The sequence below is a fragment of the Plectropomus leopardus genome, chromosome 4 (assembly GCF_026936395.1).
Source record: "Plectropomus leopardus strain MGB_pleo_1.0 chromosome 4, ASM2693639v1, whole genome shotgun sequence".
Taxonomy (NCBI): domain Eukaryota; kingdom Metazoa; phylum Chordata; class Actinopteri; order Perciformes; family Serranidae; genus Plectropomus; species Plectropomus leopardus.
The window spans coordinates 23,911,877-23,931,913 of NC_142179.1; the positions used below are offsets into that span (position 1 = coordinate 23,911,877).

The 20,037-nt window shown below is 42.5% G+C and overlaps 1 protein-coding gene across 3 annotated transcripts in view; it reads left to right on the top strand.

The window, feature by feature from the left end:
* LOC121944001 (uncharacterized) overlaps positions 1-20,037 on the top strand; it is a 320,314-nt gene that overhangs the window by 292,023 nt on the left and 8,254 nt on the right. For all 3 annotated transcript variants that reach the window (XM_088076903.1, XM_088076905.1, XM_088076904.1), the window contains exons 8-11: positions 6,263-6,300; positions 11,279-11,399; positions 15,699-15,811; positions 16,329-16,377. In XM_088076903.1, the coding sequence (XP_087933029.1) occupies positions 6,263-6,300; positions 11,279-11,399; positions 15,699-15,811; positions 16,329-16,377 (321 nt within the window). The remainder of the gene's footprint in view (positions 1-6,262; positions 6,301-11,278; positions 11,400-15,698; positions 15,812-16,328; positions 16,378-20,037) is intronic.

The window sequence follows — 20,037 nt, forward strand, 5'->3', positions numbered from 1 at the left end:
CTAGCATCCTCCACCGTATCTCCAGTCTGTTGTCCCCGCTGTCTTTCCCTCTGCTCCTGTATGCTCCAGCAGTAGCTTCAGCAGCAGAGGTTCCACTGAGCCCATGTGCTTCAGGCCCCACAATGAAGATGTGCAATGTCTGACACTCTTGGAATGAGAGCCCTAATAGAAGGGGAAGCGGTTATCACAGAGCTCCCCCAGGACCAGCCTCTGTGTGCCTGACGCTAATTATGGCGCATGCAAATGAATGTGCAGCATTAAAGTCAGGAGGACTGCCTGACTCTGTGTGCAGAGGGGTTGTGTGTCAGTGTGTGAATGTGGCTGTGTTTTGTGTGAGTGTTAGAGCGTGCACAGGCTGTTCACAGTGTGTGAGCTTGTTTGGATACTTAAAGGTGTGTGTGTGCATGTGTGCATGCGTGCGTGCATGCGTGCGTGCGTGCATGCATGTTTCTGCACAGCAGGAACAAACAGCCAGGCCAATCCCCTTTTACCTTTTCACTCAATGGTTTGGATACTTACACCAATTCATTCTTTATTCTTTTATTCATTAGTATAGACTCAAGGAGTAGGCCATGCATCCAGGATTGGAATGAAGAAATAGGCAATAACATAACCTCTCTCTTCCTCTGTCTCCCTTTCTCTCTTTCTCTCTCTCTCTCTCTCTCTCTCTCTCTCTCTCTCTCTCTTTCTCTCATGCGCAAATGTGAGGTTGAGCAGAGAGGATCTCGCAGGAGGATTCCTATAAATACATCTCACTCACATTCACAAGCAACCTCTCCAAGAGGGTGTCTTTATTAAAATCATTTTGTCTTATTTTTGTGCCCTTTGTATGCTTGTGTGTGTGTGTGTGTGTGTGTGTGTGTGTGTGTGTGTGTGTGTGTGTGTGTGTGTGTGTGTGTGTGTGTGTGAGCTAAGCCCATGTGGGTTTGCATTTTTGCATGTGCACACATTCCCACATGTGACTATCAGCATATGTTTGTGAGTGTGTTGATGCACGCTGTGTTTGTAAGTGTTTATTTGAGAGCTTGTACACATTTAATTGTATTTTCCTATTTCAGTATGTGTTTGCGGCGGCACCTTTTGTGACAACCCCTATCTGTTTTCCCATCATTGTGTGTGTGTGTGTGTGTGTGTGTGTGTGTGTGTGTGTTTGTGCGTGCGTGTGTTTGTGCATTTATGTGTGTACCTGTGTGTTTGTGTAGTCTATATGTTGGCCATCTTATCTCCCCATTAGCCTCTTGTGCCCTGACCAGTATTCCCTCTCTCCCCTTCCTGCTTTCTCTAATGGGTAATTTAGCCATGCTTGCCTGACATCTAGCCTATTCCTTGTTTAGTTGCCATGGCTACGCAGGCCTATGGATTGCTCCCTTGCTCCCCTGGCCTTGCTGTGGATGCTATAGATGTCTCAACTATTAGAGGGCACAACTGCTTAACACAGCGCACACACAACCCCTCACACATGCACACATACTCTGTGTGGACTACACAGATAGACAATTAAGCACCCTTGCATGAATATAAATTGATCTCTTTGCAGAATAGAATCTCTGACTCTGATAATCATGAAGGTGATAGTGTTTTGATGACAGGTTAACAAGATAATAAATGCAGTTTTAAAGACAGGTTGTATGTTTTTGTTGTTTTTTTAAAACCTCATCATTGGACCAGAATAATCCTCTCAGAAGTTTAAGGGATGAAAACTGATTTTACTTTTTTTCTTGAAGAAATCAGACAAAATGTAAGAAAACATTTTGTTAATAATAGAAGGCCATCTTTTACACCTTGATACATCTTCCAAGGTCATCCACATTGTGCTGGCCCAAGCATAATTCTTCCACAAAGGATAAGTAGAATGCTAAACATCTGAGTCTCCTTTAATTTTCCTTTATTTTCATCCATGGTAACCTTTAGCAGTATAGTTTTGTTACTGAGCTGAATTTTTGTTTTTTTTTTTATGAAGTTTTATCGTCTTTATTTCCCTGTTATGACAGATCTGGGATGGCTGGAGGCAGCTACCTGCTGATAGATGAAGCCCTTTTGTACTTCCTAAAAAGAAATCAGAACTCCAATCCTCAACCCAGACACCTACAGAGGCCAAGCTAGATGATTCAGTGTGGAAGCATAAATATGTGTGTGTGTGTGTGTGTGTGTGTGTGTGTGTGTGTGTGTGTGTGTGTGTGTGTGTGTGTGTGTGTGTGTGCGGTATTGATTTTTATTTCCATTTTCTTAGTGGAATATTTTAAATGCATTTGAAAAGTTTTGTACTCCTCTGCCTTACAAGAAACTTATTGTACTCTGTCATCAGTTTTGTGAGGTCACTGTATTAGATGCAGTGCCATATGCCAGAGCTGCTTTCTACAAAAGTTACACAACAGTAGCACATGGAGGAACGAGGGTTGCAGGCGGGCAGGGAAAACAGCAGCTCTGGATCTAGTCTCTCTTCCTCATGTATTTTGCAGGACTTGCAAGTTGAAGGTGGAGGGTTGCAGTGAGGGGCTTCGGGGTCAAAACAAACAAACATGCTTGAAGTTTCATGCTTTTGCAGAAGATATTGTTGTCTTTGAAGTTTTCACTATTGAGAGCAAAGGAGAGCGGGAGAGGCAAATGGGTATAGAGAGAGTGAGGATAGGGAGAGCAGCGAGGGAAGGAGAACGAGTTATAGAAGTGTGAAGCCCTTGAGTTGAAACTGTGCCTGCCTGGGCCTACAGAGAGCAGATGACAGTAGCTTTGGTTTCTTTTGCGGAGCTCACAGTACTTTTGCCTTACATAACCCCTCCCATTGTGCTTTTTCAATTATTTGGGGAGAAATCTTAAGTATGCACTTTAAAAGTTAATGCTTTCATGTGTTCCGAAGTAGGGGGAAGAGAGGGGGTGCATCACAGATCACACATAAAGGAGACGGCTCTGACAAGTTTTCAGAATATCGACAATTATAATATTCTATAAGGTATATCAGTAGAGTTTAACTGTGTGCAGCAGTGTTTTGGGAATGAGAGAGGGAAGATAGACACAGAGAGAAACATATAGCCTTGTAAGAGCAGATGCAAGCACTGCAAACTCTTATTTTTTACCCCACCCCCATTCCAGATTCCCCTTAAGGTGCCCCTTACCCCCCTTCTCCCCTCTCTTGCTTCTCTGTGAGGTTAAAGCGCACCTTCCCACTAAAGGGCTCTGGGGTCACGCATCTGCATGTGAAATGTGAACCCGCTGACATTCCAGGGCAGCCCTAAGCCGTGCAGTCCTTTTGTTCACCAGGGTGCCAGTGTCAGGCCTAACAAGCCCGGCAAGGGTCTCTGAGAGAGAGGAGAGAGAAAGACAGGGAGAGAGGGTGGTGTGTTGATGCCCTCTGTAACCATCCGTTTTCACAGATGCCAAAGTAAGAGAAAAGAAAAGTTATGTTGCTCAAAATAGTAACACAAGTACTTTTTTTTACTGAATAACCCCTAAATGTTACCATGAGCTGGCTGTAACACCAAAAGACGTTGCTTTGGCTATGCTAAAATGGTAACACACGAAGGGGTTAGGGGGTCTATATACTGAATAAGGTCATGGCAACCGTGAAAAAACAGTCAGGTTTCCTTGACAACAGTAAAGACGTTAGTGACTGCGAGACCAATGTTGGCACAAGATTTCTTTATATTCAACCTGGTCCAAAAAGGCAACTATATTTACAATATCCTTATGCTGTTTCCATAGTGGTCAGCCCTCTGAATTTTGCGTCCTCAAAACTTGATTAAACCTGGTGTGGTTAACCTTTAACATGAGGCTCTCGGGCAGACCTCAGTAGACATGCAAGCTCTTTTAAATCAGGCAGCACACAGAGGTGCTATGGCAGGGCCGGGGTCCTTTCAGCCTGTGAATTAAGTTCTGAGGCACAAAGGGCAGCTATTCACCAGGCAGTGATGGACTTCACACTACCCTTTATGTCCTCACTGGCAGGCAGAGAGAGAGAGGGAGAGACTTAGGAGAGAGAAGTTGTGAGGAATAAGTGAAAAACAGAGTGATTGCTCAGGGTGTAGTAGTATAGATTGACAAACATTCGATCGATGTCACCACAGGTGTTCTTAGACCTGCTTCCTTTGTTTAGTGAATCATAGTATTTTCATAGGCATTGACTACACTTACATGCACAAAATATTCCAGGCTTAACCCTTATTCCAAAAAAGAGTATTCCTACTAAGCTATTTACATGGCTAATGAAAATGAATATTCCACTAATATTCCCGTTTACATAAAGTCATGCATACTCAGATTAACATAAAACACCACCATGATGTACGTCCCAATAAATACTCCATATTTGTGTATAGCCAAAAACCAGAAGAAATTTAAGTCTGATAATGTTTAAAAGCAGGTGTATTTCTCCTTCCGAATAGAAATGTAGGCGGATCCTTTGGGCATGCATCCCTACCATAGCCTTGCAAACAGTTGACTAATCTGAGTTGGTTCAACACACAGAGCTGACCGTAAACAGGTAACAGGTTGTGTGTCACAACTGCGGTAAAACTCCCAATTGAGACACACATTCCAAATGTGCTGTATATATGTCCTAATTAGAAAATGCTACATTTGGAATTAGGCCTTCAGGATATCCAAATGGATAAGGCTGCTAACAAGACCTGTATCAAATTCAGAATATTGTCACATTTGGAATAATAGCAGAATATTAGTGTTGATGTAAACGTTTTCAGTGTTATATTGCATGCAAAAGCTTACTGACAAAAGTCACCAACAGATTAGAATCAGAAAAACTTTATTGATCCCCGAGGGGAAATAATGGCTCTTGGTATCAGATAATACCATACACATCATTTAAAAGAAACTATTAGTCAACAGGTGTCAGTGTGTTGTCAGGTGTCAGGGTACACACACTTCAAAGCATATAAAAAAGCAAGTAATACTGAGAAGCCTGTTTATTGTGTAGAATGCAGCAATGTGTTCATTACCCTAGAAACTAAATGTCTAACTAATCTCAGAGCAATGAGAAAAATAAGACTAACATATATAAAGTATCCACTGAAAAAAAAATCCAAATTCATCTGCTTTGAGGAACTAATGTTAAGGATTTTCTTGAAAATAAACAAGTATATACTCATACAAAAGTAATCCCTCTCAGTCACCAGTTATGACGTGGTGTGTGTTGGTGTATTTAACTGCAGAGACTCTGCTGTCTTATTTTCTGTGCTCAGGACATTTGTGGCTGTGTACCCCCGCAGTACTCAGGTGAGGTCAGGGCTCTGTAAAAATGTAGTGACCATATACCAGACATTAAGCAGCAAGTAGTCAAGAGTAACTGCACGGGAAAAAAAACGCAAATATAATGAGGCAAAATGCCAAATGAGAGTGAATCTGGGGTTGCCTTTGACTTTAACTTTCACTGACGAGCATTTTTACAAGTATTAACTGACAATCCTGCATAATATACTTTAAATATATAAATCTAATAAGGTTTTTATCTGTTGGTATGACACTTTGTTTTGGAATATTTTAGGGTCTTAATGTCGATGTACTTGTTAGAAGTCGCAGTGTGTCACATCTTAAAGAAATGCTTTGCTCCTTGCGATGTATTAAGGAGTCCAGAGATCCATGTACGCCTTTGTCAAATGTCGAAAAGGTCACACCTACACACTTACACACACATATGACACCACACAAACTTGCACAGCCCTTTTCCAACGTACACTTTTACTTACTCTAACATATTGTAAGCGGGACCTTACACTCTCATCCCACATTCCTTCCCCTGGGGAGCCCGGTGCTATGTGAGTGATTCAGTTAGCGCTACTACATTAGAGCTGTCCATCCATCCGGTCTGCTTTTCCAAACACATCCATCCCAGTCCTAGTTAAAACACTGGGGGATCTCCTCCACTCCACCTCCACCCCCCTCCAAAGTCTTTTATGATGTCCATAAAATGGAAGAGTGCAGCTTTACTTGAACTAATAATATCTGAGCTTACAGGGCCGTGATTGATGATCTTTAAAGCCAGCCCGATCGGTCTCATCTTTCTTCAGATTTTTATCACTGACTTGTTTGCAGTCATGTGCAATCACAGGCACCGGGAGAGGTAACAAGTGCTTGATGTATGATGCTTGAGCCACTTTTGTCAGCTGCGCATTTCCCTTCTCTCCCTCCACTTTTGTTTTTTTGTTTTTTTTGTCTTTTTCTTTTCTATTTCAACCCCAAGCTTCTATTTGTTGCCTCGCTTGAATTGTTTGCAGACTGTTGATTTTACTGTGTTCTCTGTCTTTCTTTTTTTCAGATGGTGGGAATGTCTTCTCCTGGGGGATGGGGCAAGAGGTGAGCCAAACATTTTTCTACTTTTGGCCCTGCCAGGAGAGGCAGACTTAGAACAACACTGGACTGCGGGCTTTTTCATATCACACAAGTGTTCTTCCCCTTTCTCTGTCTCGCTCTCTCTCACATACACACAATATCCTCCATTTTTGAGATTTTGAGATTTTTTTTTTTCTTCCAGAGTGGAGATTAAAAGGTTTTGGAGGGGGGATCTGTGTCCGCACCCTCCCTTCAAGCACTTTATATCCTTCATGGTGCGCCAAGAACGCACATCTTTTTAAATTCTATAAATCACCTTTATGGGATCTGCTGTTTGTCCATTTCAGCTCCTCTGCTTCACATGGACAGAGCAGGAAATCCTCTTTGTGGAATTTACTGTAGTTTATATGTGCATACCCCTTTGAATGTGCACAGCCAAAAGTATGTGCATATGAGGCTCTGTGTGTGTGTGTTTGTTGGCCCTGTTCTGTCTCTCCTCCTCGGTTAGATAAAGAATCCCACCTGTCACCGAGGATTGTTCTGGCCTTTCATTTAAGACGTTCTTTAAAGAGCCGCATCATTACACAGCCCTCAGACAGAGCCCAGAGAGTGTAAAACCTAGGCCCACCTCAATCCCTCTGTTCCCCTCTCTCTCTGATTCTTTTTCCTCCCGGCTTTGGTGTTTATCTGCGAGGTCGTTTGAAACCACGGCCAAAATGTGATCACTTTTACAACGTGACAGTGGTGATGACGCTTTGCCAGGACAGTGAAACAAACATGTAGGTGAAGGTTAGCGAGACAGGGGGAGCAATGAACATGTTAGACATCAGTTGTTATGAGCTTTGACGTGGCCTTGGCTTCCACACTGCACTCTCACATTGCAGGGTGGCTTGTAGTCTAACTAGACTCATTGGATTTTCATAGGCGTTCTCGCATCTATATAACTCTATGTTAGTCTCTGCAAGGGCACAGTCTCTTTCTCTCTCTCCCCTCATCATGTTCTCTCTTTCCCCTCTTCCTCCATCTCTCCTATCTTCCTGCCCTCTCTCTCTCTCCTCTGTCTTGGAGCCGTTCTGATGATTGATTGTTTCTCTGTGCAGTCTGACAGGATGTAGCACACTCTCGGCCCCAGGGGCCCCGAGCAGACTGCACCACCTGATTAAGACTCCTCCTGTAATCAGCCGCACAGTGCCACACCGAAACTACTCCCGTCAACACGTAAAAAAATAAGAAAGGTTCCACCTCTTGAAAGATAACACTTTGTTTGTCGCTGGAGAAGAAGTGAGATGAGGGGCCATCTTGAACTTTTTTTTTTTTTACTAAGCTGATACCTTTCTCTCTCTAGGGCTTAAAGGCTCTCATGTATCAGTAGCAGCAGAAAAGGTAGAAAAGCAAAAGGTCTTAAACCTAATAAAGTTTTCCACTGCCTTACCAAGGTAAACCCAGGCAGCTCTAACCCTATTACGGCTGGTAATAGTATTACAGATAGAAATCTCATTGTTTTCCTCCTATTGAGACTAAAAGACGGACGGCCTGCGCTGTATCACATGATTGAGGTGAGAAGGAATTTGAATGATGTCAGAGAGCGCACCACAGCCAGAATCAATATGGTAACAGCATAAGGGGGGTAGCAAGTAGGTGCCAAAGCAAGCAGGAGAACAAAAAGTGAATATCAGATACTTTTGTAGAGTAAACAATCATTTTTACATTTACTCTGTTTTAATAAATAACAATAAAATGGAAATGTTCATATCTAAATAGTAATCACTGTCATTATGGGTAACTGAATTAAGCAATAAACCAGATTAACTCACGTCGTCAACCCAAAACAGACAAATAGTCTGGAGACATGTCTCAATTCCTAATGTCAGCTGTGTGATAACAGGGTCAACTGTCTGATAAAGTTGTGTCAGGGAGTTCAACCGGCTAGAGACCTGGATTGACATAACATCCAATAGACTTCTAATGCAAGCCTTAAGCAGCCTAAATAATGAGGTAGACGGCAAGGAGAGAAAACGGCTCTCTCATACAAAGCAGATGACAGTAGTACAGAGATGAGCTACAGATTAGTGTATCTACATTACCAATGAATTGTAAAACTACAGAGAAGTCATCCTGGAAAAATAAGTCAGTAGTTGGAGAAAAAGGGGCGACTAAAACAGAAAAGTGTGAGTGAAGAGTTCAGTGTTTAAGTCTGCGGTATGGCTTTGGATCAGTGTGGCTATTCAGTCTGTCGATTGCAGTCCTGTCTGTAATGTAATGATGAGGAGGACTCATCAGGCATGGTAAATGATAAGTGAGCCGGCCTGGTGGTGGTGGAAATCCCGGGCCTGGTTCCAACACAGTTCAGGCCTCATCGAACCCTGGGCCTGTTCCAAATTGATGCTAATATGGTCTGGGCTGCTACAGTAGAGTAAAAATGAGTGTTATTGATACCATGGATTTACAGTTCTTCCTCTGTGTGAAAGAACAGGATAAAAGAGAAAGAGGAAAAAGAAAACATGTTTGTTTATGTGTGTAAGGGCACGTGCTTGAGTGCATTTGTATATATTAGTGCATGTCCATGCATGATCATGCTCTGAAATGTATGTGTGCGCAGTGTAAGCACTGTTGCCTGTGGGTGTGTTCGGTATTTCGCCATGCTCACATTTATATCTGTCCGTGTTTTCCCTTTCCCTTCCTGCTGATGCCATCAGTACACACTTTGTGACTGATGACAGTGGTTGCCACAGTCTGATGCTCTGCTGCTTAATGTCCTTTTTGTTTATTAATTAACTGCAGGATGTATATGCTGAGAGACACCTATTGATTCTACTGCTGCATTAATTGATTTTGTGCTTCACTAATCATATTGTTGCTGCAAGATCATTACTAGGCCTCTGTGCTCTCTTTGTGGTGGAGGGCTGTGTGTTGATATACTGGGCTGTTCTTAGTTTGAGGGGTGAAGTGATGAGTGCACTTTGTCATGTGGGATGGATATCTTCATATTTTTAGTAGGTGATAGTGTATTGAGGATACAAGGATGATAGAGCGGGAGGTCTCAAAGGCCTAAGTCTGAACTTCAAGTTTCAATTCCAAAAGTAGTCATAATGCATTATTTTTCCAAACGGTTGCTATTTCTAAATGTAAACACCACAAGAATAGTTTGTAGTACATGTTTTATAAATTGTGTTTTTCAAGAAAGTGCCACTGAAGTTACAAATTCATAACCAGGCTTCCTGCCTGTTTTTTGTTTTGTTTTGTTTTGTTTTGTTTTGTTTTGTTTTGTTTTGTTTTGTTTTGTTTTGTTTTGTTTTGTTTTGTTTTGTTTTGTTTTGTTTTGTTTTGTTTTGTTTTGTTTGTTGTTTTTTGTTTTTGTTTGTTGTAGTTGTTTTAAAATTGATTTTAAATTTCATTCCAATTGGCATTAAAAAGTCTTAAAGCTAACTTGCCTTAAGCTGTATCTAACTCTGATAACAATAAAACTAGTGAAAACTTAAGCTAGATTTTAAAAGAAATAAAATGGAACATACAGAAAAAAGTAAACCTGGATTATATTATAGAAAAAAGGCAGCCAAACTCTGACAGTGAAGAAAAGGTGAGAGTGTCCTCTGATATAAAACACGACTCTTCTATCATTGAAACAAACAGATTCCGATGTTTGTGTGTATCTGACTGCCAGAGGTTCCCTAGTGAGTCTGACCGGGGGTTACAGTGTAACCAAAGCGTCTGTCTCCTGCTCACCACCCAGATCAGCCGGTTCAGCTTGACTGGGCCCAGTTGTCTTGGTTTCATACTGACGACTGTCTGAGAAAGGTCTGTCTGGGGTTCAAGTACATTAAAGTCATCCGCTCCCCTCCCACTGAGCACCAACACAGATGGCTCCAGATGCAGCTGGCACAGCATGGAGCAGCACCTGACAGTGCTCATTCACTCAGACACACACACACACACACACACATACACACACACACAAAAATACACATATACAAGTATAAACACATGCGGACACACAGACACATGCACAAACTTCGCTATGGACACATCTGCTCACTTACAGCACCTAAATGCAAGTAAAATTACCCCCCCACACACACTGATGGAAGCACATACACTCACACCTATAAATACATAGACACACTCACTCACAGCAGGAACATATGCTGCCACGCATCTACAAATCCTCACAGTAGCACACATACGAATAGGCAATTAAAGACCCAGATTACTGCGCACACACACACACACTCAAATGTAAACCCACACATATTGTGCTCACTTTCAAACATATGCCAGGGCATGCCGGTGTGCACATGAGCACAGTGCAGAAAGCCCTTTATCTCTGCAGGAGCGAGCAGGAAAGAGAGGAGCAGGACAGCTGAGAGAAGTCAAATTGAGCAGCCTCACCATTTGTAACACAGGGAAAGAGATGTAAAATTGAGGACAACGCTTTCTATTGTACTGCTCGAGACGCTATGGTTATTAAGCCTTTGTGTTTGAATAGAGTTTTTACACAGACCCACTCACCGATGAGGGATTGTGTTGCCAGGCAGTTGTACATGATGGTAAATGAAACATGAAACACAGTAGATTTTTGGCCGGAAAAGAAATATGCTGTGTGCCTTTTTTTAACAGTATTTCCTCCTCAGTGACAGCCATTTGAGCCAAGATGAATTGCCAGTTGCCAGTGTCATATATAACCTTACGCAGCATATATTATAACAGAGCTTTACAGAGATGCACTTAAATTATGATAGTCCAGAGGTGATATACAATTCCTCTTTGACAAATTTAACAACCATGTTTACATTCAGGAATGGCAGGGCAGTATTAGGATGAGATGATAGATCTGAGTCACTTTCTGGTGCCACACAAAATGAGAAAATTGTTCTTTCCCCCAAAATTGAAATACCACTCAGACGTGTGTCTTTATTTAACTATTCTGTCTACGAGCAATGAAGTAATTGGGATTAAACTTTTATTTAATCCTGTCACTGACACTGTGTCATTACTTTGCTTGCAGGGACAACTTGGACTCGGAGAGGACTGGATTCATGTCCCAGCTCCCCGTCTTCTCAGCTATTCTCAGCTAGCTGAGGTCACACGGATACAAGCAGGTGACAGCTACAGTGCAGCCATCACAGGTGAGCCGAACCTCCAACCTGCTGTTGAAGCCCTAGAGAATTTAGCTCTCCCTCAGCTGTATTATTTTAGCTCAAAATTGTTAAGCACAAAGGGTTCCCACAGTAAATGAAAACTTGTAAAAATCATGAAGTTCCTAGATCTAGTTTTCCAGGCCTGGAAATGTCATGAAATAAAAAATTATTCATTCAATTATTCATTTTCTCCCCACATTCCGTCCCTCCCTCATATATGCCGGATAGTTGGAATTATGTTTGAAAAGAGTTTGAACCTGAGATATTTGAATAATGTGGGGCAAGAAAAATAATGTTGTGACAGAATGATTTAAGAGGTAGGGTCATGAATACCAAAGTGAACCTATCTAAGCCCCAATAATGCTTTTACGTTGGACTGCATTTTTAGATAGAGTAATTGACATAGGCAGCCTAAGGTGTTCAGTTGTTACTTGGAGTGCCAATGCGCACTTATGGCGCGTTTCCACTACGTGGTACTGGCTGTACTCCACTTGCCTTTTTTGGTTTTCCATTAGGAGAAAGTACCTGGTACCTGGTACCACCTTTTTTGGTACCTGCTCTCCTGGGGTTCCAAAAAAAGCTGACCAGGTGACATGAAACACTGCAGACCACTGATTGGTCAGACAGTATCGTCACTGTGCCATTGCGTCTTCAATACTCTGAACTGCGCAAACAGCGAAGGTATTGTAGTGGCCAAAGTTTTTCATCATTTTTTTCCCTTTCCCAAAATGGTAACCAGAAAGATCACACCGTGGTCGCTCAAGCAGGTGCAAATGCTCCTCACCTTGCTGTGTGTATGCATAGTTCAAATTACGGGGGAGCTAAGGAGCTCGGCATCCCTTGAGACGTTCAGGGGGAGCTCTAAAAAATGTTTACTTTTGTGTCATAGATTATATATTTTCTGCACATAAAGGTTCCTGAAATCATAAAAAAATGTTTTGCGTTGCGTTACGTTGCATTTGCAGATTGCGTCACAATGCCACGCGAAGGCTGTCCTAATTCGAGGGCTCCTTCAAATGGAGCCTTCTTTTCCCTCTTTTTGGAGGATACACCACTACTATCCTTAGAGCATGGTAGTTTAAAGGTACTGAGCTTTCTTATTTTTCACTCACATTAACCAGTAGGCCAACAGAACTGGCGACCGTCATGTCCGTGGACCACCCATAATGAAACAATTAACATTGGAAGTAAAGTGTAACCTACAGTTCTGTTCATGTTATATGAAAAATGTATTATGGGTTCATAAGGACATATTTAAACCCTACGTACAATAAAATAACACAGCTTATTGTCACTGCAGACATCTCTCATTGTGATCATTTTAAAAGATCCTTAAAAGTTGTATTCACTCTACACAATGTAATAACAACTTATTAACTTGAAAACCTTATTTTCCCAGCAGTATCCTTCACTGTGGCTTTCAGCCATGCTAATTTTTCATCTACATCATTTCATTGAGTTTTAATTAACACTACAAGGATTCAGTGTCCTCAAATGACATCACTCGGAGCACAAATTCAACCTCATTAGCTCTCAATATCTCTTAAACCAAGCAAAATACCGCACTCAGTTTTAGTTTTATATGATAGATGGTGTACATAATGAATTGATTTGTTGTTCAACCAGCTATCCCCTAAACTATGCCATGAAGATCTCAGACTATCCCTGTAGCTACTTTGTTATTAATAAGACCGAGAGATAAGGAGGCACACCATCCCTTTACACCAGCTTTTCCACCAGCTCGGCTCTCTCTCCTGTTATTCCTAAAAAACCAAACACAGATCCCTCTTTGCTGACTAAATTTTAAAACAGGTAGGATCAGATTGTCCCTTTTTACCTTTCTCTCTCTTTATCCTCTAACTTGTATGATTTTCAGCAATCTGATTCATCTCCCCTCTGCTCCATAGAGAGTCATTGAACTGCCAAGAAACTACCTCTAATACATTTACACCATTACAAGGTGTCAGGCAACTACTTCTCCTTCAATTGCTGCTTGCCTTCTGCCAGACAGCTGGAATTAAAGTGGTTACACTACAAATGTAACATCAGCCACTTAAAGAGGAAAGGCATTGTGCTTATTTCAAGTCCAGGGCACATTTACAGCCTACTGCTGTACTGCAATATTAAAAGAATTGCCTTTTGTTGAACTGAGACGTCTGTTGGCTCTGTGTGCGTGCTTTCACTGGAAATGCCACCAGTTCATTAAATGAACTGCAGTCAACATATTAAGTTTGGTCCCATTTGAATTCTTGGTGAATTGAATACTGTTTGTAAAGTGACACCCTACCTGCCTATGTAACAGTTATGTCTTTAGGTGATCTATAAAATGTTATTATTTAAAACAAGCTCTTTATGGATTGCTTACGAGGCATGCTTAGCACATGATTGATCTGACCTTTCACAGACCGTCGTTCTTTGGGAAAACATCAGCCTTAACCTTTTTTAGCTGGATTACCCTGCCAGCTTCTCTGTACAGGCGTGTGTTTGTCAGTCTGTGTGTGTATGTACATGCATGCGTTACTTGTGTAAGTGTGCGTATTTGTGTTTGTGGTAAAATGCCATCTAGCAACGCCTGCCTCGTATGCTTTTATAAGATTTGCGCCGCTGAGATGAAAATAATACATTACTGATTGATTGATCAATCATGTCTGAAAGGGTATCAGCATCTGTATGTGTGTGTGTGTGTGTGTGTGTGTGTGTGTGTGTGTGTGTGTGTTTGTGTGTGTGCGCGTGCCATGGCTTGATGCAGAATAGAGATTGATGGAGGCTTGCCGTGAGGAGGATACTCAGTTATCTCCTTGTAATTAAAATCCACCTCATAAAGATTATTGACTCCCCCACCACACAAACCAGCATGCTCCCTCGCTTGGCAGGGTTTGCAAAGCGCTTCTTAAAAAATGAAAAATAGCATATTAAGCAGCACATATTTCCCATTTATGCGGAACATTTAGATGTGGTTAAGTTATCGTAATGTGCAATAAAACCTGGATGTGAAATTTGTAATCCACTTTGGAAAATTGCTTACTATATTGCTTTAACATCCCCTGAAAGAGCTTTTGAGATGTGTGTGCCAGGTTTATTGTACGCTATAATTTAAAAGTCCTCAATGCAGGCAGTAAATATAAATTTATTAGTGGCAGGTTTAAATAGGCAGACTGAGGTAGCATGAGTGAGTGGATGCTTGAGTGTTTGCTGTATGTGAGTGCATACAGTGTGTGTGTGTGTGTGTGTGTGTGTGTGTGTGTGTGTCTTCGATAAGTGCCAACTGAGAATGTGTTGCTTCTTCTCGGCACACCACAGAGACAGGTGAGTGGGCGTGTGGTGTGGGTGGGGTTACTGTCTCGAGACAGTGCTGTACATCAACTCCTGCTCTAAACTAAACCAAACTGACAGGATGTAAATCTGAGTTCCATTTAACTGTTTCTAATTGTGGTTCAGTGTTGGTTTTTAAATCAGTTGTTGAAATCAGGAGTTGTTAGGTTCGGGATCATGTAATCTGTGGTAGACTGGGGTTTGGTTTCCTCCTGGCCCCAGAGCTAGTCATTTCCAACATGTTACAAATGTTACATTGATGTAAGAAATTACTAGAAGAGAGAGTAATTTGTTGTGCTGTATTTCCTTTAATACTGGTTTCATTCGTGAACCTCCCATGAGCTTATTTTGAATTTCTGCTGAAGACCACAATTCAGGAAACAGTTTGTCCTTTCCATGGACCACTGCTGCTTCAATTTCACATCCATGCTGGAGCTCTGGTTTAAAAAAACAAACAAACAAACAGCAGGTACAGCATTTTAGTTGGTCTTCTTGGTCACAATAATCCTGCCCCCATCCCCTGACGTAAGAAGGCTTGGTTCTATACCAGCAAAGTGTTGGTGTCGCTCTGGGACCAGTTTTACTGGCCGAGAGCTGGTTCTTTAGCTGTCAAAACACAAAGAACTGGTTCAAGAGAAGGCACCGGCTCCGAACCAGTTTTCACACTGCCTCGGTGGAAAAGGGGTATGAATGGGGAGAACCACTTCTATCACTTAGTTGTTTTTTTCCAGCATGAAAACAAAATGTGTGTTTCACCAGGACCATGTAAATGTGATCAGGGACCTACAATCACAAGCTTGCAGTACATGAAAGAGGATCAGAAACATGTGAAGAGCATAAAAACACATCCTCATATGGCTGATTTTACCTCCAATAAATAAGATATAAATTTTGGTATAAAATATGTAGCAAGATGACATTGTATGTATTTCCTATCTCTGTCTGAACATTTTGCCCCTTTGTTTATATCTCCAGCAGGTGGAGAGCTGCTTCTCTGGGGTCAGATCCCCTGTGCATCCTGGGTCAGTGATCATCCAGGCCCCAGAAAGCTCTGGACCCCACAGCCTGTTCCACTGGCAGATGGAGAGGTGTGTATGAGGAAGACTGGACAAATTATGTTTTTAGACTCCTCAAGTCTCCAGTAGATGAAAGCCCGAGGATTTTCAGAGTATATGAGTTTTAGCTGGATATGCATAAATTCTTAAAGGGTCCGCACCGAGTCACATACGGCTGTAAGCTGAGTCTGCACTGCTTTCTGAGGTTTTAAAGTTTGTAGTGTTCCACCCCAATCAATGATGTCACAGCAGAATTTCATGGCAGATGAAAACGTCACAGACTGGGGTGTAGCCAAAACTGCAGAATGCCAGAAATATATATATTTTTTTAAAATCAAATTGAGACTTAAACTAATGCAGACTAGTCACTTTCTAGAAAAAGTGAATCTTTAATGGTCACCTCATCTTGTACAACAAAACAAATAAAAAATGTATTCAGTCCCTAATAACAGATACATTCAACTCCTACAGAAAAGGTTGTCAGCTGTTACCTCACACATTTGAAATCTCGCTCTGCTTTGAAATCTAAACACTATTTTACTTTATACAGGTGTGTGATGTGGCCTGTGGTACCTGGCACATGATGGCCCTCACCACAAGTGAGTAATCTTCTCCTAAATGTTCATATCTCTTGTTAATTGTTTTTTGGGGGCAATGAGAGTGCATCACCAAAGGTAAACCAGTCAAATTAAGGTTTTGCATCCTATTACTCGCCCCTGTTCCCTCCACTCTCGCTTCTCTTCCTCTTCTCCAAATGATGTCTTGCTCCTCCTCAAAGCCCCTCCTCACTCACTTTCTCACTCATCAAACCATAATTCACTTCAGAGGGAAGCATCATTAATGCACAGTAGGACACAGCAGCTTGATGTGTGCTAATTATATTGTGTGTTTTACACGCTGGATGACTTTTGCTTAGTCAGTGATGAGCTCAGTCTCTGGTAATTGTTTTTTGGATGTGATGAGTTTATAAAAGCTGTCTGTGGGTGTGTGTATTTGGGCGTGTAATGTATGTGTGTGTTTGTCCGTGCATGTATGTGCGAGTGAACTTGATGGAGAGAGCATGCAGATTCTCACATTCATATGTGCTTTTGAAAGTGTAGTCTTGCATTAAAGGCTGTGTGCATACATGTATACAAAACATGCCGTTTTTATAAGCAGCCAGAAAGACGAGATTATTCCACACATCACACGCTTCTCTGAACTTAATAATGATTACCAAACAGTCAACATCTCAAGATCATTCTGACACATTAAAACTGCATGCAACTTTAAACTCCATCAAACCCACACAAAACTTTGACATGCAGTATCAACCATGGCATTGCACTCCATGACTTGCTTGCATTCTCCACAACCCATGTGATCCTTTTAGCACTGTACATCACTCAGTGTTGTTGCTGCTCAGCCTTTGGCTAATCACGCTGATTGGAGGTGTCCTTTGGCTCACCTGGGGGCTTCCAATCCTATTAGGCCAACCGTCCTGAGCCTAGCGCAACCAGCAGCCGCTCGTGTTTGATCACTGGTGCTTAGAGCCCACACTTGTCCTCTTATGTTGGTATTAAGGCATGGAGGAGAGGAGCGGCAGGGTGGGGTTTGGTGGTGGTGGGGGGGTTAAAATGTGATCTCCTTAACTCTCTAGGGGGTTAGAGGGGAGTTTGGTGCCTCACCTCCCTTGCTGACACTACTCTGCTCCTCCAACTGGAGCTGGTCTTTAAACTTCTGATGTCAGTTGAAAGGCGGAACACTGCGAGTTGTTTCCAAGCAAAAGGGGAAGAAATGAAGGGAATGGGAGAATGAAAAATTGAGTGAGGGGGACTAAGAAGAGGAATTGAAAGGTTGTATGTTGAGTTTACGCCCTTTTTACAAAGAAACTGAACTAACCCCCACTAAGTCCCTCCTTTGCGCTGTCTTTTCATTTTTACACAGAACCAACAAAGGTAGCATCATGCCACTCCAGTGTGATTTTAGAGAGGATGCTAGCTTTGTGGAAGCAAAAGCGGTGTGATTGAAGCGACATTTAACACAAAAGCATCGGCCTCTAGTGTGACGTATATCATCTGTGCCAGCAGCGCTTCCTTAACAATAACAGTAGCGTAACATGATAATAAAAATCATTCACCATCTCTGTGATATTGTGGCTGATTTCATCCTCTGCTCGGACAGTAACAAGCTCCCGGACTTCATTGTTTTTCCAACTTGTAGACATTTACAGCCACTATTCTTTTTCTTTGAGTTAGCTGCTAACTGCTACTAGCTGCTTTTTCTCCTGCAGTGGGTCGCACATATAAGACGTTGTAACAACATCACACCCATCCTGTCCTGCCAGCTATCCTGAGACTGTGCTGTTACTACCTCCCTCGCCTGCTTAAAAGTGGGACAACTCTGTCCCCCCATTCCACCGTTGTACCTTTTATACAGAACGGCATGGCAGCATGATGGCACAATATTTCCACCATGAACAGGAAGTGTGTAAAATGGGTTTTTAAGAGCGTGTAAGTTGTTTAGAGGATCACTCAAATGTCTCGCATCCTTCTCTTTTTCACTTTCCTCTTCTGTCTCAACCTTTCTTTCTCTCACTCTGTGTTGTCAGTCTATAGAAGCACAGAAAGTCCGTCATCTGTTTGGAAGTCAATACACCTTATCCCACCACGCCTGTCACCCCTTTCCACCCTTTTCCTATCTTTACCACATATTCTACCTCCCCCCGATCACTCCCTCTCTTCCTCCTGGCTGCTATTCTTCCTCACTGCACACCCATCACTATGTGTCTCTTGTGGATCTCCTTCCTCCTCCCCTCCTCCCCTTTTGTGCCCTTCCTCCTCCTCCTTCTTCTTCCCCGGGCCAAGAGCGCCCAGGAAGAGCCATGTGTTTCCAAAGTGGACTGGATGGGAAATCGAAGCAGGGCTTCTGTGTTTATCAAGCCACAGCTCCGTCACCTTGCTCCTACTCCCGTCTAGAGGCCCCGGCAAATTGGTGACAGCAGCAACTACCCTGCAGCGCACATACCCCCCCCCCTTTTTTTTCTTACCCATGTGCACGTCCGCGCACACACTCATTCACACACTGAGCATAGCACCTCGGCCTGTTTAGTTTTATTGCTGGTGTCAGGTGAGGAGGTGGAGGTAGGAGTGCTGTCTAATGTTCACCTCAAGCACACACACACGCACACGCGCACACACAGTCATTTCCACCCCTGCCGACACCTTGGCTAACAAGACCTGTGAACCGCAGTGACAGAACTCTGAGACTTGTCAGAGTCCCAGTCATTTAATGCCAAGACCCGGCCCCAGCTCTAACCCAACAGGGTTTCCGTATGCACACCAAGCCACAATAGGCTACACAGTGATATACTGAACATGAGTCTGCTGAATACTGCTGCTCCTCCAGGTTCATATTGTTTCAGCAATACCTTCACTGCAGTCATATACAGTAATTTTTCCTATAAAATACTACATTACCGGAATTGAGGAATATTAGAGTTATCTGAAGTGGAGATGAAGTGTCTGATGTGACATGGTTCAGTTTGACTTTACCCTCATGATGTTGCTCGGCACCGTCACACATGACTTCCCTCAGCTATCAGTGTTTGAATGTATGCTATTACTCGTGTCTTTCTACTTGCCGTGTAACAGTACAGTTACGTGTCTGTAAGCCTGCTGCATTCACAGGCATCTTTATCTGATGCACCTAATAGTCACGAGTCATTACAAGTAGTTTTGCATGGACCACTGCCCCTTTTGTTGCATATGTACAGGGTGCTCACTGCTCAATGCCCTTCCCATTTTCTCTTTGCTCTGATTGCATAAGTGGAGGAGAAAGGAGGGTTGACTCAGGTTAGAGCCCTGCACGGCCTTGCTACCTTGGAAATGAACTGCACAAACAATGCCTGGCCATTGTGCCTAAGCGCTCACAATGATGCCATTTAAGAGTGTATCGATCCACCCCAGTGCAGGGTCAATCATTGGATCAATGTTGTGTGGGTTGGTCGGCTGGAAGGCTGGTTGACTACATGAATGAATGGATGGTTAGATAACGAATGAATGGACGGTTCGAGAATGGAAGGATGGATGAGTGTGAAAGCTGATGCATGAGGAGACAGCAGTGTCAGGTCTGTCCAAACATGAACTTGTGTGGGTCTGAAGATTTCAGTTGTTATATCTTGTTGTCTGTCTCATATACCTCTCAAAGATCGCCACAATTCAACACACTTAGATTTATTGCAGGTTTATTTGATGCTTCTCATACTCAAAGAAACTTTC